Source organism: Coptis chinensis, chromosome 8, assembly GCF_015680905.1.
Source record: "Coptis chinensis isolate HL-2020 chromosome 8, ASM1568090v1, whole genome shotgun sequence".
NCBI classification, from domain to species: domain Eukaryota; kingdom Viridiplantae; phylum Streptophyta; class Magnoliopsida; order Ranunculales; family Ranunculaceae; genus Coptis; species Coptis chinensis.
In genome coordinates this window covers 58,251,202-58,270,768 of record NC_141463.1, presented here as the reverse complement: position 1 = coordinate 58,270,768, position 19,567 = coordinate 58,251,202, and the positions used below count along the sequence as shown (strand labels likewise).

At 35.6% G+C, this 19,567-nt stretch overlaps 1 protein-coding gene across 1 annotated transcript; it reads left to right on the top strand.

Annotated features, from left to right (window-relative positions):
* The first annotated feature begins 744 nt into the window (after positions 1–744).
* On the top strand, positions 745–1,239 carry LOC147482139 (uncharacterized). Its single transcript, XM_086579215.1, has one exon. It carries the CDS (start codon positions 745–747, stop codon positions 1,237–1,239), a length of 495 nt encoding a protein of 164 aa, XP_086435341.1.
* Positions 1,240–19,567: the final 18,328 nt, after the last annotated feature.

Sequence of the window (19,567 nt, the reverse complement as noted above, 5' to 3'; positions counted from 1 at the left end):
TAAATATACCAATCGAACAGGGGGATGGTCAAATTACAAAACATCCACTGTTTGGAAAGGTATTAAATGGGCTCTAAGTGAAATGAAGCAGCTACATGGATGGACTGTGGGCAATGGCGCTTCTATTAATCTTTGGAGAGAGAATTGGTTGTTGAAGAAACCACTTTGCGACTTCTTTCAGGATGAGAGAAAGGATATTGTTAAGTTCCAGTCAAAGCTCAGTGACTGCATTCAGGGAGAAAACTGGCATTTTTCTGAAAATATGATTCAAGTGTTGCAACAAATGGGTATTGATCTGGGAACTATTCCGCAGCCTAATAGCTCAAGAGATGATACCAGGGTATGGATAGCCTTTTTTACTGGGAACTTCATAGTGTCGGAAGCTCATGAAGCCATCAGAAAAAAAAAGCAGCCAAACCATCATGGTGTAAGTATATATGGAGCTCTAAAGTTCTCCCAAAAACACAAGGGATAGGTTGGAAGTTGGTACACGGTGCAACTCGAACAGATGACCAACTTCAAAGGAGGAAAATGCAGCTGGCTTCCTGATGTTGCATCTGTCTCAATCATCAACAAACTCTGGACCATATTCTCTATCAATGCTCTTTGGCCAAAAGAGTGTGGAAATATGCTCTAGACATTTTTAGCATTCGCAAGGATCCAGAATCATTTCAGGATGTGCAGTAGCAAGGGAAACATTACAGCTCTCTCATACTTGATATGTCGAAAGCTTGCTCTTTAACAATGATGGTGAGTCTTTGGAAGAACAGAAACAGAGTGTTATACGATAATAAAGCCTCAAGCTTCTCGCAAATTTGCTTTTTGGCAAGAAGATCAATCATTCAAGCTCACCACAGATCTGCAGGGCATATGGAGAACTCAGTTCATGACTTAAAGATTCTTAGATTCTTCAATCTTCAACATAAGCTTAGAAGAGCATCGAAAATCCTTGAATGTTTCTGGACTCTCCCCCCACCTGGAATCTTAAAGATAAATACTGATGGGTGCTCGAGAGGGAATCCTGGGAGATTAGGTTGGGGAATGGTTATGAGAAATTATAAAGGTGAGTTCTTAGGTGCAGGGGCAGGAGGACTGGGAGTCACTACGAGTTACATGGCTGAAACAGTTGCTATTGCGGAAGCCATAAAAAAGGCGCTGGACCTTGGATGGAAATATATATGGGTAGAAAATGATTCGAAATATGTAGTCCAAGTTTTTCAGGAAAATAAAATACATTAGAAAGTCCGCGAAAAGTGGCAAACTATGAAGGAGCAGGCAACATGGATCAACATCACAGCCACTTGGAGGGAGACTAACCTTGGAGCCGATGGTTGCTCTAAACATGGGGCAACCTTGGCTCAAGGCGAAAGAAAATGGTGGGACAGTAGACCACTCTTCATAAAAAATCTAGAAAATCACTACACCACTTATTTTAGATTTATCAACTAGCTCACTGATGTTTTAGGGAAGGTACACAAATGATGTACCTTCCTTAAGCAGTTCTTAATCTTTAACTTATACTTTTGTAATCTTTATTCTTTATTAATCAATTACCTTTTAGCAAAAAAAATATTACGGTAATGCGATACCAACAGTGAGATATCGTTCATCAATTGTGAATTAGATAGATAGCCATTGAGAACTACAAAAACTGTACTGTCCATGAAAGAAGTTTATCTGAGAAATTGTTTTGTTAAAAAATGGAGCCAAGCTGCTGGCTTTGAGGGACATTCTCAGCACTCAGTTATTGAGATTGAATTAGCATTTCGGTAAATAAGCACTGCGAAACACAAAACACACTATTATCTATAAAAATATAGCAATTGGCAACCGAGTATATGAGACTTTTTCAGCAACTTGATATTCAAGTCTATTAAAATTTCGGTAACCGAGTGAAAAAAATACAAAAAACCAATATACAAGATCACTGCAGGTGCCGACTAGCAAAGTCGGTAAAATTTTTGGGTGATGATACCAAAAGTCTGGGGCTCGAACCCCTGCCAGCATCAAAGAGTTACTGATCTCATTTAAAACAGGCTTGCCAATAAAAAATAAAATAAAATAAAAATACAAGGTCACTAGATTAACCGGAGAGTGCTATCTAATTTTTATGTGATGAACCGGCTGGTTTTTTTATACCCGAAACCGGTTTTCGAGTCAGAGAGTGCCCTCTTAGAAATTGGGGCATGTATTTAACAGACCCTATATATTTATTTGTACATTATAATTTTACTAGAGATTAAACAGCTTTGGTGTTATGGCATATATATATTTTGTGTATGATCAACTAATTAGAAATAACTAGCTTTCAAACCCGTCCTACGAACAGCTGTCGTTAAATTAAATTATTCTAAAAAATATTAGCAACTATGCACAACTATGAGATATGGAAATTATATTAATCACTCATTCAATTTTCTTGCGTCACTCTCTATAAAAAAAACACCAAACCATGATAAAACTCATCGACTTATTTTTGTTATTAGATTATTCAATAATAAAAGTTTGATTGAAATTTTGTGAGAATGCCCAATGTGGCAAAGATTATATTGAAGCTACTTGAATAACAAGACATTCTCAATCATAATAAAAGAATTATAATAAACACTACTTAAAATGCAAAACTATACTTGTCGAGACATTATATTCTCCTTACATATAATACAACTATGTTTCGGGGTTAGTTCAATGCATTTGCATCAAGTTTCCAATTTTACGTTAATTATTCTTTGATGCTAGTTCAATGTAGTTGCATCTAGTTTCGATTCCCATTAATTATTCTTTGAGGTTAATTCAATGTAGTTGTATCAAGTTTCTAATTTCTCGTTAATTATTTATTAAGGTTAATTCAGTGCAGTTGCATCTAGTTTTCAATGTTTCATTAATTACTCTTTGAGATTAGTTAATTGCATTTGCATCCAGGTTTCAATTTTCTGTTAATTATTCTTTGAGATTAGTTCAATACATCTACAACCAGTTTCTGATTTCCCATTAATTATTTCTCGAGGTTAGTTTGCATCTAGCTTCCAATTTCTAGTTCTTTATGCTTTGAGGGTAGTTTGATGCAGTTACATCCGGTTTCTAATTTCCAGTTAACTATTCTTTGATGTTATTTCAATGTATTTGCATCTAGTTCCCGATTTTCCGTTAAATATTCATCAAGGATATTACATCCAATTTCTGATTTCCCGGCATATTAGTTAATCTATGATTTTAGTTTAATGCAGTTGCATACAGTTTCCGATTTTCTGTTAATTATTCTTTGAGGTTAGTTCAATGCAGTTGCATCCAATTTCGATTTCCCGTTAATTATTCATTGAGGTTAGTTTAGTGCAGTTGCATCCATTTTTTGATGTTTAATTAATTAATCTTTAGATTAGTTTATTGCATTTGCATCCAGTTTATGATTTCTCATTAATAACTCTGTGAGGTTAGTTCAATACATCTGCTTCTAGTTTATGATTTCTTATTCTTTATTCTTTAAGGTTAGTTCGATGCAATTTCATCTGGTTTCTGATTTCCCGTTAATTATTCTTTGAGATTATTTCAATGCATTTGCATCTAATTTCTAATTTCCCGCCAATTATTCTATAAGGTTAATTCAATACAGTTGCATTCGGTTTTTGATTTCCTGTTAATTATTTTTTGAGGTTAGTTCAATGCATTTGCATCTAGTTTCCGATTCCTTGTTAATTATTATTTGAGGTTTATTTGATACATTTTTGCATGTCGTTTCCGATTTTCCGTTAAATATTTTTCAAGGAATTGCATCTAATTCCTAGTTTCCCGTTAGTTATTCTCTGACATTAGTTTAATGCAGCAACAACCAGTTTCCAATTTCTAGTTAATTATTTTTTGAGTTTAGTTTATTATATTTGCATAAAGTTTCCGATTTTCCGTTAATTACTCTTTGAGCTTAGTTCAATATATTTGAATCCAGTATTCAATTTCCTTTTAATTATCCAATGTGGTGTGTAATACCAACATTTTACTGATCTATCTGTAGTGTATTTGCAAACATGACATAAAAATAAATTATACTTGATTTATTATATGGGATAATCAAAGATTATACAGTTCCCGATTTCCCGTTAATTATTCTTTAAATTATATATGACTCACTATGTGAGATCTTCAAAGATTATCTGCGAATGGATCCTGTCACATTAATTATTTTGAAAAATATATACAACTATATATGCAGAACTATTATATACAAATATTGTATTGACCACTCATCCAAATTTCTTATAATATGAAAACCCCACATACTCTCTAGTAAAAAAAAATAACTCGTCATTGATAAAACTTTTCAACTTTATTTTGTTATTTAACTAGTATTTGCCCGTGCATTTGACGAGGAGATATGCGGGCCTTCGCTCCCCGACACGCATAAGCCACCTGTATTACTACAAATACGCAGCCTTCGGGCGCTCGGACGCCAAGATCCGCCATCCGACGGGCACGGATAGCGCGCTTCGGGCGCCCGACGAAAGCATCCCCGTACTAAAAAAACTCCCACTGAAGTCCGACTAAAAAAATTACAATCGAAACCCATTAGTAGCCCGAGAAAAAAGCTCAACCGAAGTCCAGTCGTATTTGTTGACTTCAAGAATGATGCAACACTCTTGTTCCACACAATTAAACAACCCACACCTCATAAGCCCTAGGATTCGCCACCTCATAAGCTAGATCTAAAGATTAGGGGGTGGTGTTGGATGTCCAGCACCACCCTTCTTTGTGATATAGATAATAAAAGTTTGATTGAAGTTTTGTGAGATTGTCTAATAAGATGAAGTTCATATTGAAGCTACTCGAATAGCAAGGTGTTCCCAATCATAAGAAAAAAGATAAGATAAATACCGTTTTAAATGCAAAACAACATATAACACAACTATATTTTGAGATTAGTTCAATGCATTTGCATCCAGGTTTCTGATTTTCTGTTATTTATTTTTTTAGGTTAGTTTAATGCAGTTGCATCCAGTTTTCGATTTCTTGTTAATTATTCTTTGCAGTTAGTTTAATGCATTTGCATCCAATTTCCAATTTCCTATTAATTTTTCTTTGAGGCCAGTTCAATGCATTTGCATCTAATTTCTGATTTCCCGTTAATCATTCGTTGAGATTAGTTTAATACATTTGCATCCAGTTTTCGATTTCTCGTTTATTATTCAATGAGGTTGCATTTGCATCTAGTTTCTGGTTTCCCGTTAATTATTGCTTGAGGTTAGTTCAATGAATTTGCATCCAGTTTCTGATTTGTCGTTAATTATTTCTTGAGGTTAGTTCAATGCATTTGCATCCAATTTCTTTTTTGAAATTAGTTCAGTGTAGTTGCATCCGATTTCCGATTTCCGTTAATTATTTTTTAAAATTAGTTTCATACATTTGCATCCTGTTTCCAATTTATAGTTAATATTTTTTAGGTTAGTTTAATACAATTGCATCCATTTTCCGATTTCCCATTAATTTAATCTCTAAGGATTAGTTCAATGCATTTGCATCCAATTTTTGATTTCCTAACAATTATTTTTTGATGTTAGTTCGATGTATTTACATCCAAGTTTTGATTTCCCATTAATTATTCTTTGAGGTTAGTTTAATACAGTTGTATCCATTTTCCGAGTCTCCATTAATTGCTTTTTAAGATTAGTTTAATACTTGCATGTGCAACCAATTTTCGATTTTCCATTAAATATTATTTGAGATTAGTTCGATGCATTTGCATCTAGTTTTCTATTTCTCGTTAATTGTTCTTTGACGTTAGTTTCATGTATTTTAAAATATTTGTCATTATTGGTTTGTCGTTATTATTTTTTTATTTTCTATTATATATTTTGTCATGTTATTTTTTGTATAATTTAGTTTTCCACATGTAATTTATTTTGATTTGGTTTAGTATATAATTTATTTAAGCCCAACGTTCACTTTAACTAAGTCAATAGTTATATAATTTATTTAAGCCAACGTACGCTTTAATTGAATTTCATTATTCCGCTAAAATTGGAAATTATAAAATTCATAAATTTAATTAGAATACGTTGTAATTATTTTTGCTGGAATTGTAGTTTTTGAAATCCTTAACTATGACTAAATGTCTAAATCCCACAGTGGATGACACATCAAATTGATCCAACTTTATTTCTTAGGCTCATATATATAGTGCATACAATACAATTTTATTTGTTTTGGGTGTACACCCGTACTGTTACTTATTTTATGATTAGTTTACTTTTTTTTTTCCCCTTTTTTCTCATTCACATGTGTGGTTAACAAATGCATAAAGTAAATATTCAAGCAAATCAATTTATTTTTTCTTTTGTTCTTTCATAGTTTCATTATCATTTTCTAGAAAAAAACTTTGTTATGTTAAAATTCACCTGAGATTAGTGTTATTCTTTGTGGCATAGAGTTTTAGGAAAATCGTTTTTAGCTGAAACTATTATTTTTAGCAATTTAGTTTTTTATCTTTTTTTTCCATAATTAGCTATATTGTTTAAGGAAAGTTGGAGACTCTGTAAAACTCTAAATGGGATTGGTTCTTTATTTATATCCTACTTGTTCGTAATTAGTAATAGAGTTTAGAAAAAACTAGAGTCTCTGTGAGTGCTCCAAAAAATAGATTGGTGAGGGTATAACTATAATACTAGATTTTGAACCCGGGCATTCGCCCAGGATCTTCTAGGTCTTTCGTGATATAAAAGAAATACTTTATTGTGATAGTTTTTATATTAAAAAAATTTATTGTCTAATTCAAGTACAAAATGTGTGGCTCTTTCACGTAAAACTCCTAAGAGTATAAGCAACTAACCCAACCAATGAGGCAGTGACCTACTACTCATTTTACTATCATCACTTGAAGTTTCCAAGTTGAAGTAGAGTTTGGGCGGATGGAGATGACTTGGTGCCAAGTCTTGCTTAATTCAATATGCTTTTACCTATATATAGCTAAATTGCTAATACCATTGGGGGTAAGATAATGCGTATGTGACATGTCTGTATACACGCGGTTTATGCTGCAAATAGATAGTCTTAGAATAATAATATGAAGTCCATTTATGTTGTTGAGAATAGAAATCAAGACATAATTAATATTGTTCTTTCCATGATCACCGTGTTATGTTAGTTTCCGGTCAATTTGTATTATTTTTTACTGTGTTTTCATGGCTTCATTACCTATTACCTATTCTTTCCGAAACTTTCAATTATTTTTAAGATTTTTAGGAGAGAGCTTCAGATTTACGTATTTTTGAAAAAATAATTGCTAGTTAAACATAATTATTTTTGCTAAATTTGTGGGTAATTTCTTTCCTATTTTTGAGGAAATAATAGCTAGTTAAAAATAATTATGTTTTAGGAAATAATTGTACATACTAATTTGAATTGCACTTAAGTTGGGAGAGTTGTACTAAAAGAGTACGTCCTGTTAAATGGCTTATGTTGATATTTAATTCCAATATTGAAGAAAAACATATACGTACATAATTTGTGAGGGTAATAAGATCATGTTTCCTATTTTTAAGGAAATAATTGATATATTATTTAGGAATTTGTATGGTAATTTCTTTTCTATTTTAAAGGAAATAATTGTAGTTAAACATAATTATGTTTACGAAATTTGTGGGGACTAATTCGAATTTCACTTAAGTTGGGAGAGTTGTACTAAAATAGGAAATCATGTGATAGAGCTATATTAATCGTAAGTAGGCACTCTTTTAGAAAGTGGAAATTGAATCAAACTCTCTAAAGAGTCCACGTGGCATGATAGAAAGTATTGTAGAAAGCCACATAGGAGAGAGAAAAAGTTATCTCTCATATTAGAATGACACCTGTTCCCCCACTTACATGGCAAACATCCATTAGTAAGGGTCTCTAGTTTATTCGTTTAATCGACATGGCTAAAGCCCAATTTGCAATACCATGGATCAATGTATAGGCCTATTACGCATATGTCTAAGGCTGAACCTTAGCCACATGGCTTGCCACTAACGTACATTAATTTATGTCCAGATTCGTTTCTTATCAGAGAGATAATTGTCAGTTGAGAGTTATATTCAATTACAATTACTTAAGCTACAAGAATACTTGAGCTACAAGGAGTCTCTACTTTACCTATATAAATACCAAACTATTTTTCATACAGAACTACGTCCTTGAGACTTGATCCCATCAATAATTTGGGTACGTAGGCAACCAAAATATACAGTCTCATCATTCTCTCGATCACCATCGCTTTTTCACTATTTTTCTACGTTCTTTATCTCTTTCATCACCACTTAGTGTTTTGATCATATTTGGTCGAAACATAATTGGCATTGTCTGTAGGGATTATTCAACACCTTCGATCACGTTCTACAAAACTTATGACGAATACTAGAAGAGCTCAAGTTCCCGATTCAATTACTGTCGATCATCGCGTACATGATGGTCAAGGTCAAGTTTGCGATAACGGACTAATCCTTCCTACTTATTTTCAACGAAAGGTTACACGTGACCCTACTGCCGTTCCACCGATATACCAAATTATTCAGCGCGAAGTTATTACCTCTAATGATTCTCCATCGTTTGATGCGCATAATGTAAGTCTAATGTCTCGCAAAACACTTCTTCGATAATTCAAGTGTGTACAGAAACAAAACAATTACTACAAGCGTCGTCTAAAACGAACCATTCCTCTCGAAGATGATGTGAAATCTATCGCACCACAATATAACACATGCAAATGACATCGTAGCGTGTGGGATTGTTTACGTGGTGAGGATGAGATTCCTGTTATTCACAATGTACGGTCATCCATAAGTTCTCAAAAATGGTGTTGTATCTGTCACACCATAACATAATATACGCCAACAATATAGTTGCATGTGGGATCATTTACGTGGTGGTGATTATATTTTCGATGTTCCCAATGGTTATCCACGAGTTCAAGACGATACATACAGACCTCGTAATGGTTACTTTTCACGAATCTTAGCGAAACATATCCAATTCATATTTGTCCATTGCCGTTTCATAGTGTCGATAGTCGTCTCATATTCTGTGTTAGCAAGACTCTTATATCAGCTAAATCGAGGCATTCTTGCATTGGGAAAATTGCATTGGCCTTGTTTCATGCTGCCAGACGTCTTAAGCTTATTTCTAGGAAGGAATAGTCGAAGTTTATACTCAATATCCATTGTGCAAGTTTTTTCGTAATGTCTACGAATCGAGTTGCAGAATGCAATAGTTACCTTAACGCTTACAACATTGTTTCTGACACTTATACAGTTAAAAAGAGACAAACTTTGGTTTCGCTAATGGTTGATTTTCTTATTGATGATATTTCTATATTGAATGCGATGAGGAAAACGTCGATACCTAATTTTCATTACCTCCCGAGGGCGATGACTGGCAATACTTATTGGCTATATCAATTGATTGTTGGATTTACACCGAAGGTTCGCATAATAAGTCTGGCTCTGGTCTTGGTTTTGTCATCTTGAAGCTGAATGAAGACATAATTGAGAGGTCTCTACGTTTAGGTTTTGATACTTCAAATAATGTGGCCGAGTACGAAACTGTTATTTGTGGTATACGCACAGTGGCGGAGCCAGGGGGCCAGGGTACGCCTTGGCTCACCCTGAGTTTTGGTAGAAAAAGCAATTAGTATTGGTAATTTTGTAAATTTCCACTTTCCTTAAGGTTTCAGCATACCCATTATGCTTTGAATTGTCAATTATGCCTATAAAGAGTAAAATAGTAAGTGTCTCTAGTTAGATAAGCTAAGGTTTTAAAAGTAATTTTGGAATTTATTAGTTGTTTAACTTGAACCTGACGCATTTGAAACACAAGTGCACATGGGTTTCACACTTTCACGTACACTTCATACTAGTGCTATTGTAAGTTTGTCATATGAATGTTTGCATGCTCCTCTAACCATCATAGGCCATGTGGCATTATATTTTGACAAAAGAACAACAAAAAATGAGAGCAAAAAAAAGGAGTAAAAGAGTATAGATATTTAAATGCACCTTATCAATTAACAAAACAAACAATTTGATGAACTAACCTATGCAATTAATGATTTTGTTTACTCCTTAAGAAGTATATTAGGTGTGAGTTACGATTGTTCTTTCAAATTAAAAATTTTTATTACGTAAACTTTAATATGATTTTGAATTTGAAAATTGACAAACTAAACTAACAGTACAATTGTTTTTTTGCATAAGAAAAAAACTAAAAAGAAAATTTGACAAATATTAAACTAAAGAAAAAAAGTAAAGAAGATATGTGTACACTAATTGAATTGTGCTGAAATTTTGTAGTGCTAATTGGCTCACCCTGGAATAAATTCCTGGCTTCGCCACTGTATACGCACAACTCTTCAACTGGGAGCGACTAAGTTACGATTGATTATTCTAAGTCGCTAGCCACTTTGAATGATCTTATGCGGCTCGCGATGATAGAATGGACGTTTATTTGGACTTAATTCAATGAATTGCATGAAATTTTACATCTATCAGTATTGTGCAGTATCCGCATTATGAAGTAAGGCATCCTGATTCTATTGCATACTTATATATGGAAATCAGACCATCGCTGCTAAGACAACACTTGATTAACAACGTATGCTATCAGATGATCCCAACGAGCTTGGCACTGATAATGTCTCGGTATCTATCATGGCTACCGACGACGATCATGCAGCTAACAATGCTTCAGAATTCCTGATGACCAAAAACTCTATCGCAAAGGCACAAGTCTCAATCCTATCTTTCTTTGTTTGGGAAGAACGAACGATTTACTATGTGAGCACCACTCCTGGGGGCGAAGTCTCACTCACATCGCAATGACCTAATGGTATTGGTGACCATACATGCCAAAGGATGTTAAACGTTTGTCCGAAAAGTGTGTGCCTTGTCAAAAATATGATATATGATATGGGTCAAACTTCCCGCGATACAGCGTCATCCAATCCATAAACCTTAGTCAGTTTGCGAAGTGGGGTCTTGACATTGTCAGTCTACTTCCGAAAGCTCCTGGCAGTGTTCGTTTCTTACTTGTCGCAACTGATTATTTTACCAAGTGGGCTGAAGCTGTGCCCTTAGCCCAGATCCATGCTTCAGATGTTAAAAAGTTCTTATGGCGTGACATTGTTTGTCGTTTCGGTATTCCAACATCATTGACTTCCGACAATAGCAGACAATTTGACGCTGAAGAAATTCGACAATTTTGTTCTGACTTGAAGATTAGTCACAATTTCTCGGCACCATACCATCCTCAAGCAAATGGACAAGCTGAAGCTACTAACAAATCCATTCTTGCAATGCTCAAGCGGCGACTTCAACAGGCTAAAGGAAATTAGGTTAAGGAACTTCCTGTGATTATGTGGGCTTATCGAACCATGCCAAAGCATTTACGAGATTTTCTCCGTTTAATCTTACTTACGGTATGGAAGCAGTCTTGCCTACAGCTAGAGTTGATGACTCCTACCACACGAACTTCTGCCATGGAATTGGAGTCGAATGATTAAGCATTTGCTCAAGCCAAAGCCTTGATAGATGAGACGAGAGATGTTGGTCTTCAACAGTTAATTCGTTATCAGGCTGATATGATAAGAAAGTTCGACTTAAAGTGTTTGAGAAAGATGACTGGGTACTCTGTCGAAAGACAAGGTTGATAGGTTCCGGTAAATTTGGAGAAAATTGGACAGGTCCATACATCATTGATCGCCCTGCCACCAAAAGATCTTATTTTCTCTGAGATTTAGATGGGACTGTTCTTGATAAGCTGTGGAATGCGTTTCATCTGCGCAAGTTCTATAAGTAGATTTTAGTTGTTGTTTTCCGGTTATACTAAAAAAAAAAAAAAAAAAAAAATCTTTTGTTTGTTTCTAGTTCAGTTGTTTATTTTTCGTTATTATCTTTGCACTTTTCAAGACTCGGTCATCAATAAAGATGTAGTTCTTTCACTTCAGTTCCAATGGTATTATTATAGTTCTAGCGAACCTTATTATCGCTATGACAAAATCTGGCGAAGTTACCACATTTAGCTTCGTCAATCTAAGTTTGAACGCTTTTACGTTCATTTAGTACGTTACTATCGCTATAACAAAATTTGGCGAAGTTACCACGTTTAGCTTTGTCAGTCTAAGTTTTGAACATTTTTACGCTCGCTTAGTTCGTTACTATTGCTACGACAAAATCTGACGAAGTTATCACATTTCGCTTCGTCAGTTTAAGTTTGAACGTATTTATGCTCGCTTAGTACGTTTCTATCGCTACGACAAAATCTGATAAAGTTACCACGTTTAGCTTCATCAGTCTAAATTTGAACGCTTTTACGCTCACTTAGTACGTTACTATCGCGATGACAAAATCTGACGAAGTTACCACGTTTAGCTTCGTCAGTTTAAGTTTGAACGTTTTTACGCTCGCTTAGTCTAATTTTGCCAAGTTACGTTAGCATTGGGGGCGTTTTTCTCTACATGGGGGCGTCTTGTTCAACAACACTGTCAGTTTTCCACAGGTACGTTCTCTAACACAACAACAATATTCAATAGTGTTTTGATCCCCACCTACATGGCAAACGTCCATTAATAGGGGTCTCCACTTTATTCGTTTAATCAACAGGGCTAAAGCCCAATTTGAAATACCATGGATTGATGTACATGCCCATTAACTCATGTGTCTAGGGCTAAACCCTAGCCACATGGCTTGCCACTTACGTACATTAATTTATGTCAAGATTCGTTTCTTATCAAAGAGATAATTATCAATTAAGAGTTATATTCCATTACAATTACTTAAGCTACAAGATTACTTGAGCTACAATAAATCTCTACTCTACATATATAAATACCAAACTATTTTTTATATAGAACTACGTTCTTGAGATTTGATCCCATCGATAATTTGGGTACGAAGGCAACCAAAAGGTACAGTCTCATCATTCTCTCGATTACCATCACTTTTCTCACTACTTTTCTACGTTATTCACCTCATTTGTCACCACTTAGTGTTTTGATCATATTTGGTCGAAACAAATAGCAAGCCCATACTTTATTTTTATTTTCATCACAAGAATTTTTAGCTCTATGGTATTACATTCACACAATCACATAATCATTGGTTTAGGAAAATCCAATGGTTCCTTATCAGTTTTTTGCTTATACCACTTGTACAACTCTTTCCGTTTCAAGCGAAACTATCTGCCAGCTTTATTATTTTTTCAAAGGCATTGTGCTGATCTTTCTACGAGAAAATTTCCGAGCAAAATTTTTTGACAGCTTAATTATTTTTTTGTCAGCATGAGCTGTAAATAGTAGATTGATCTTATTAGTATATAGGATGATTTATTTTCCTTATTCATAAGATTAGATTTAGTTTCTTTCTTTGTAAGATTGTTTCCTCTTGTATAGGATTGTAATCCCTCTATATATTGCCTCCATCTTGGAGAAAAATACATAATCATATATGTAACCACTGAAATCATATTCTAACATGGTATCAGTAAACCAGTTGAATCAACCACCATCTACCACCAGCCGAATCATATAATTTTCTTTTTCGAATCAATCGAATCAACCACCATAACTCATGGCCGAATCAACCATACGTACCCCGAACCCGTAGATTATTATCCACCAAGACAATTATGCTTTTCCCACTGGTATCTCTTTGGATGAGACCAATTATTCATTATGGTCGCAACTCATGGAGATGTGTATTGGCACTCACAACAAGGCTGGATATCTCGCTGGAGAAGCAAGAAGACCTGACCTCGGAGACTCCAATCTTGGAACATGGATTACAGAGAATCACAAAGTCAAAAGTTGGCTTATTGATTCAATGAGTCCATCCCTGATGCAGAGATTTATTCGTCTCCCCACAGCTAAGGATATATGGGAGGCTATATCGAACACCTTCTATGATGGATCGGATGAAACTTGTACCTTTGAATTGAATCAGAGATCTTTTTCTACCAAGCAAAATAGTCGACCATTATCCATATACTACAATGAACTGGTTGCTATTTTTCAGGAAATCGATCACAGGACTATCTCTCAAGAAGGCACAGTTGTAGGGGTGGTCCAGTTGCATTCTGCGATGGCTAGGCTTCGAGTTCATATTTTTCTAAGTGGACTCGACTCCGGCTTTGCTTAGGTTCGTGGAGAAATCTTACGAATAGATCCAAAACTCAATTTGGAACATACATATGCATATGTCCGAAGAGAATTTCAACAGAGACAGACAATGGGAGGCTCTCCTCTAATCTCTGAGAGCTCTGCTATGTTGGCTAACCAAACTCGATTTGGACCTTCGTCTAAAAACCGAAACACTCAATCAACTGGAAAGTATGGCAGCCTAGTCTGTGCTCACTATGGGGAAACAGGTCATTCGAAACAACGATGTTATGAACTCATTGGCTACCCTGAGTGGTGGGACTTCACAAAGAAGTAGAGAAAGAAGATTGTGGGGAAAGCTATGGTGACATCTATGGAGGAAGACAAATCACAGCCTACAACAAATGTTGCCCACCCAGGTATTGTTGGTAATGCATCCGTTTTTTCTACAACTTCTAAGAATAGTGTTTGGATTATTGATACAGGTGCATCTGATCATATGACAAGGGACTTAGGCCAGTTACAATCTGTTCTTCTTTCTCCCCAATCTGTTATCTCTACAGCGAATGGTAGTACCTCTCCCATTACTGGAGAAGGCTCTGTCATCTTGTCTAATACTCTTACATTAGATAGTGTCCTTGTTGTTCCATCCCTTGCATATAATTTGTTGTCTGTTAGTCAAATTACCTCTACTCTTGCTTGCACTGTAACCTTTTGGCCGTCCTTTTATGTTTTTCAGAACATTCTAACTCGGAAAATTCTTGGCTATGGTGTTAGACGGGGTAAACTCTACTACTTGGAGTTGATAGAAAGTGGGGGAATGAAATTTAGTCAGGCAAACCAAACTAGTAGCACAGATAAAGCTTGAGCCACTATATGGTTATGGCACCGTAGAATAGGACATCTTTTTTTTGGGTATCTTAGAAAATTACAACCACATCTTTTTTCCGTTCAAAATGATTTAGTCTTTCATTGTGACATTTGTGAACTGGCTAAGAACCATCGTATTTCTTATTTACCAAGTTTGAATAAATGTTCAGAACCTTTTAGGGTCATTCACTCTGATGTTTGGGTCTCGTTACTTTGTTACATTTATTGATGAGTGCACTAGAATGACTTGGGTGTCTTTGCTGACAACAAAGAGTGATGTTTGTACAACATTTCAAGAATTTCATAAAATGGTAGACACTTAGTACCAAAAGAAGATTCGTGTTTTGCAATCCGACAATGGTACTGAGTATGTAGCTGTATCCAAACTCGTCAAGTTTCTCAACCACCATGGGATTCATCATCAGACCTCTTGCACTTATACTCCGCAGCAAAATGGATTTGCGGAACAGAAGAATAGACAAATAATGGAGATTGTTCGTGCCTTTATCTTTGGCATGAACATGCCTTGGTTCTATTGGGGAGAGGCTGTGAAATCTGTTGCTTACCTCATTAATCGAACACCTTCCCGAGTGATAAACTTTCAAACCCCCAAGAAAAGATGCACTCTTTACATTTAGTTCCTCACCTCCCTAACCTTGAACCCCAAGTCTTTGGTTGTACTGTATATGTTCATATCCCTAAAGCTTTGCGAAGTAAACTTGATCCATGTGCTAAACGATGCGTCTTTGTTGGCTATTCTGAGTTTCAGAAAGGATATAGGTGCTATGACCCTCAAACCCAAAAATTACATATGACTTTAGATGCCTCTTTTCAAGAATTAGAACCTTATTACTCCAGGGGAGTCTTGGAACCTTCTCCTCAAGGGGAGAGCTCTAGTGATGAGAATGTGCTACAAGAAGGTGGCGGAGGAGATGAGTTTATAGAGTTAGAAGAAGTGAATGAACTGGTTGGGATGATAAATCAGCAAAATGAGAATGAGTTGTTACCTATGTATGCACCATTAACTGAAGAATCGACCCAGAATGTTCTTCCTCGGGTAATCTCGACCCCGAATGTTATTCCTCAGGTAATTTCGAATCCCATGTTTGATGAGTCTGATGAGTTGTTTGATGTGTTTGATGAGTTCAATGAAACACATAATCCCATGTCTGATATGTCTAATGTGTCTGATGTTCCTAAATATTCACAAAGATCAAATAAGGGAGTCCCAAAGAAATAATATGAACCTAATCCTAAAGCAAAGATCAAATACCCAATTAGCAATCATGTGTCTTTCCATAGGTTGTTAGGATCGTATGCACTTGCTATTAATCAATTATCCACTATATCTATTCCTAGTAGTGTGCAGGATGCATTGACAAATCCGAAGTGGACAAAGGTGATGAATGAAGAAATGGAGGCACTATGAAGTAATGGTACTTGGGAACTTGTTCCATTACCCGTTGGAAAGAAGACAATTGGGTGTAGATGGGTGTTCACTGTGAAGCTCAAAGCAGATGGAAGTATTGATAGATATAAAGCACGGTTAGTTGCAAAGGGATATACGCAAAGGTATGGGGTAGATTACCAAGAGACTTTTGCACCAGTAGCAAAGATCAATACAGTTCGGATTCTCATATCAATAGCAGCAAATCGAGACTGGCTGCTAAAACAATTTGATGTTAAAAATGCTTTTCTCAATGGAGATTTAGAGGAAGAGGTCTACATGGAGTTGCCCCCATGCATTGGATGTAGTTCTTCGTGTAAACAAGAAGTTTGTAAACTGAAAAAGTCACTGTACGGGTTGAAACAGTCACCTAGAGCTTGGTTTGCGAGGTTCTCTTCCACAATGAAGGCATTTGGTTATAAGCAAAGTAATTTAGAGCATACCTTGTTTATAAAATGCAAAGAAGGGAAGGTAACAGCTCTAATTGTGTATGTTGATGATATGGTCCTGACAAGAGACGACCCATGTGAAATGAAAGCATTACAGGAGTATTTGGCTACTAAATTCAAAATGAAGGATCTGGGGCATCTTAACTATTTCTTAGGGACCAACATTGCAAGATCTAAACATGGGGTTTTCCTCTCACAATGGAAATATGTGATAGATCTTTTAACCGAAACTGGAATGCTTGCTTGCAAACCAGCAGAAACGCTTATAGAAATGAATCATCAGCTGGGACTTTTTCCAGATCAAGCTCCAACAGACAAGGGTCGTTATCACTGGTAAGTTGGGAGATTAATATATCTGTCACACACGAGGCCGGATATAGCTTATGCAGTGAGTGATGTCAGTCAGTTTATACATGCACCAAGTGAACTGCATATGAATGCGGTATATCGTATCTTGAGATACTTGAAGAATGCTCCAGGCAAAGAGTTGTTGTTCTAAAAAAATGGTACCTCGAACATTGAAGGATATACGGACTTTGATTGGGCAGGTGATCCAACAACCAGAAGGTCCATATATGGTTATTTTACTTTCGTGGAAGGCAATATTGTCACTTGGAGAAGCAAGAAGCAAGAAGCAGAAGGTTGTGGCGAGATCAAGTGCAGAAGCCGAATTCAGAGGTATGGCTCAGGGTGTATATTAATTGTTATGGATTAGGAGTGTCCTAAAAGATTTAGGTATTGCATATGAAAAACCTATGAATCTTCATTGTGATAATAAGGCAGCCATTGAGATTGCCCAGAATCATGTACAACATGACCGCACCAAACATGTTGAAGTTGATCGTCATTTCATCAAGGAAAACCTTGATCAAAAGGTTATACAATTTCCATTTGTTAAGTCCAAGAACCAATTAGTTGATGTGCTTACGAAAGCAGTTTTAGGAAAGGTGTTCCATGGTATAATCGACAAGTTGGGCATGATAGACATCTATGCCTCAACTTGAGGGGGAGTGTCAGCATGAGCTATAAATAGTAGATTGATCTTATTAGTATATAGGATGATTTAGTTTCCTTATTCATAAGATTAGATTTAGTTTCTTTCTTTGTAAGATTGTTTCCTCCTGTATAGGATTGTAATCCCTCTATATAATGCCTCCATCTCGGAGAAGAATACATAATCATATATGTAACAACCGAAATCATATTCTAACATTTTTTATTTCTAAGGCATTGTGCCGATCTTTCTACGAGAAATTTTTGAGCAAAATTTTTTGACAGCTTCTTAATTATTTTTTCTAAGGCATTGTGCCGATCTTTCTACGAGAAATTTTCCGAGCGAAAATTTTTGTCAGCTTCATTATTTTTTCTAAGGCATTGTGCCGATCTTTCTACGAGAAATTTTCCGAGCAAAATTTTTTGTCAGCTTCATTATTTTTTCTAAGACATTGTGCCGATCTTTCTACGAGAAATTTTCCGAGCAAATTTTTTTAGCAACTTCATCTGTTTTTGATTGAAAGAGGTCGGGACTATATACATAGATTATTCCAAGTTCTTCAAGGAATTATATACGTACTGAAATTATTTTTACCGGATTGCGAGGTCATAAATAGTAATTTGGAAATTCAATCATCATCTCTAGAATTACAAGTCAATCATTAGGTCCAGTATAGTGATAAGCACCCAAAATTGTAATATTAAACCCCGAGAGACATAGCATTTTGGTCAATTATGTTATTAATAATCATGTAATAATTATATTTTCGTGCTTTTGCAGGTTTCCGCAGTTAACGTGAATATAATGATAAAACATGCATCAAAGTACGGGAATACTGGAATATTTGAAGTCTTCCCACTCAACCTAGTGAAGCCCAACAAAGCCTGATTAGAGCCGAAGTTTCCAAAAGAACAAAACCAGTGCAGAACGGGCCCACATGTAAAGAAGCAGCAAACTTCTGAAGCTCACATCTTTCAAACCTGGACGCCGACTTCGGCTAGTGAACTGCCAGAGAAACTAGGGCAACGAACTCTACGCAAAGACAGAAAGTTGTAAAAATGTCAAAATCGACACCGCCACTAGACACACCACGTGGACCCACTCTACGGGCCCAAAAGGCATGACGAGTCAACATAGGTAGGTGGCAAGTGATGCTCACAATTTTGTGCCACCTTGCAAAAGGAAAAGACACGTACGAATTCAAAGTTTGAATTGAATTGGGCAAAAGGACAAAACATTAATTGAAAGTTTTGTTTCGTAAACAAAACTTTGGAAGGAATACAAACAAGAAAAAGACAAAAAACAAATTAAATCATGTCAAGACAAAACTTTGTATTTCAAAGTTTTGAAGGATTCAATTTAACAAAAGGATGAAATAGATTAAAAGGCTTCACGAGGAGAGACCAACCTATATATATGTGAGGGGGGTCTTCAATATTTCTCCTTCAGCATTTTTATGCTTTAGCTTATGCTCATTAGTTAGTTAGTTAGTTAGTTAGTTAGTTAGTTCATCGTCTGTAGCTTCATTCCAGTACTTTATATTCCGTCATTTTCTCTTCCAGCAACTTGAATAATGTAAGTTATTTCTTCTTAATAAAAGTCATTTCTTTTCAAGTTTAATTCCTGTCCTGCATTTACTTATTTATTGTATACAACAAGTTTAATTATTCCTCCAATGACCATGAGCTAATCCCCGGGGA

What these genes read in the sequence shown, in the direction of transcription:
- LOC147482139 (XM_086579215.1), top strand. Translation starts at nt 745, where the DNA reads ATGATGGTGAGTCTTTGGAAGAACAGAAACAGAGTGTTATACGATAAT.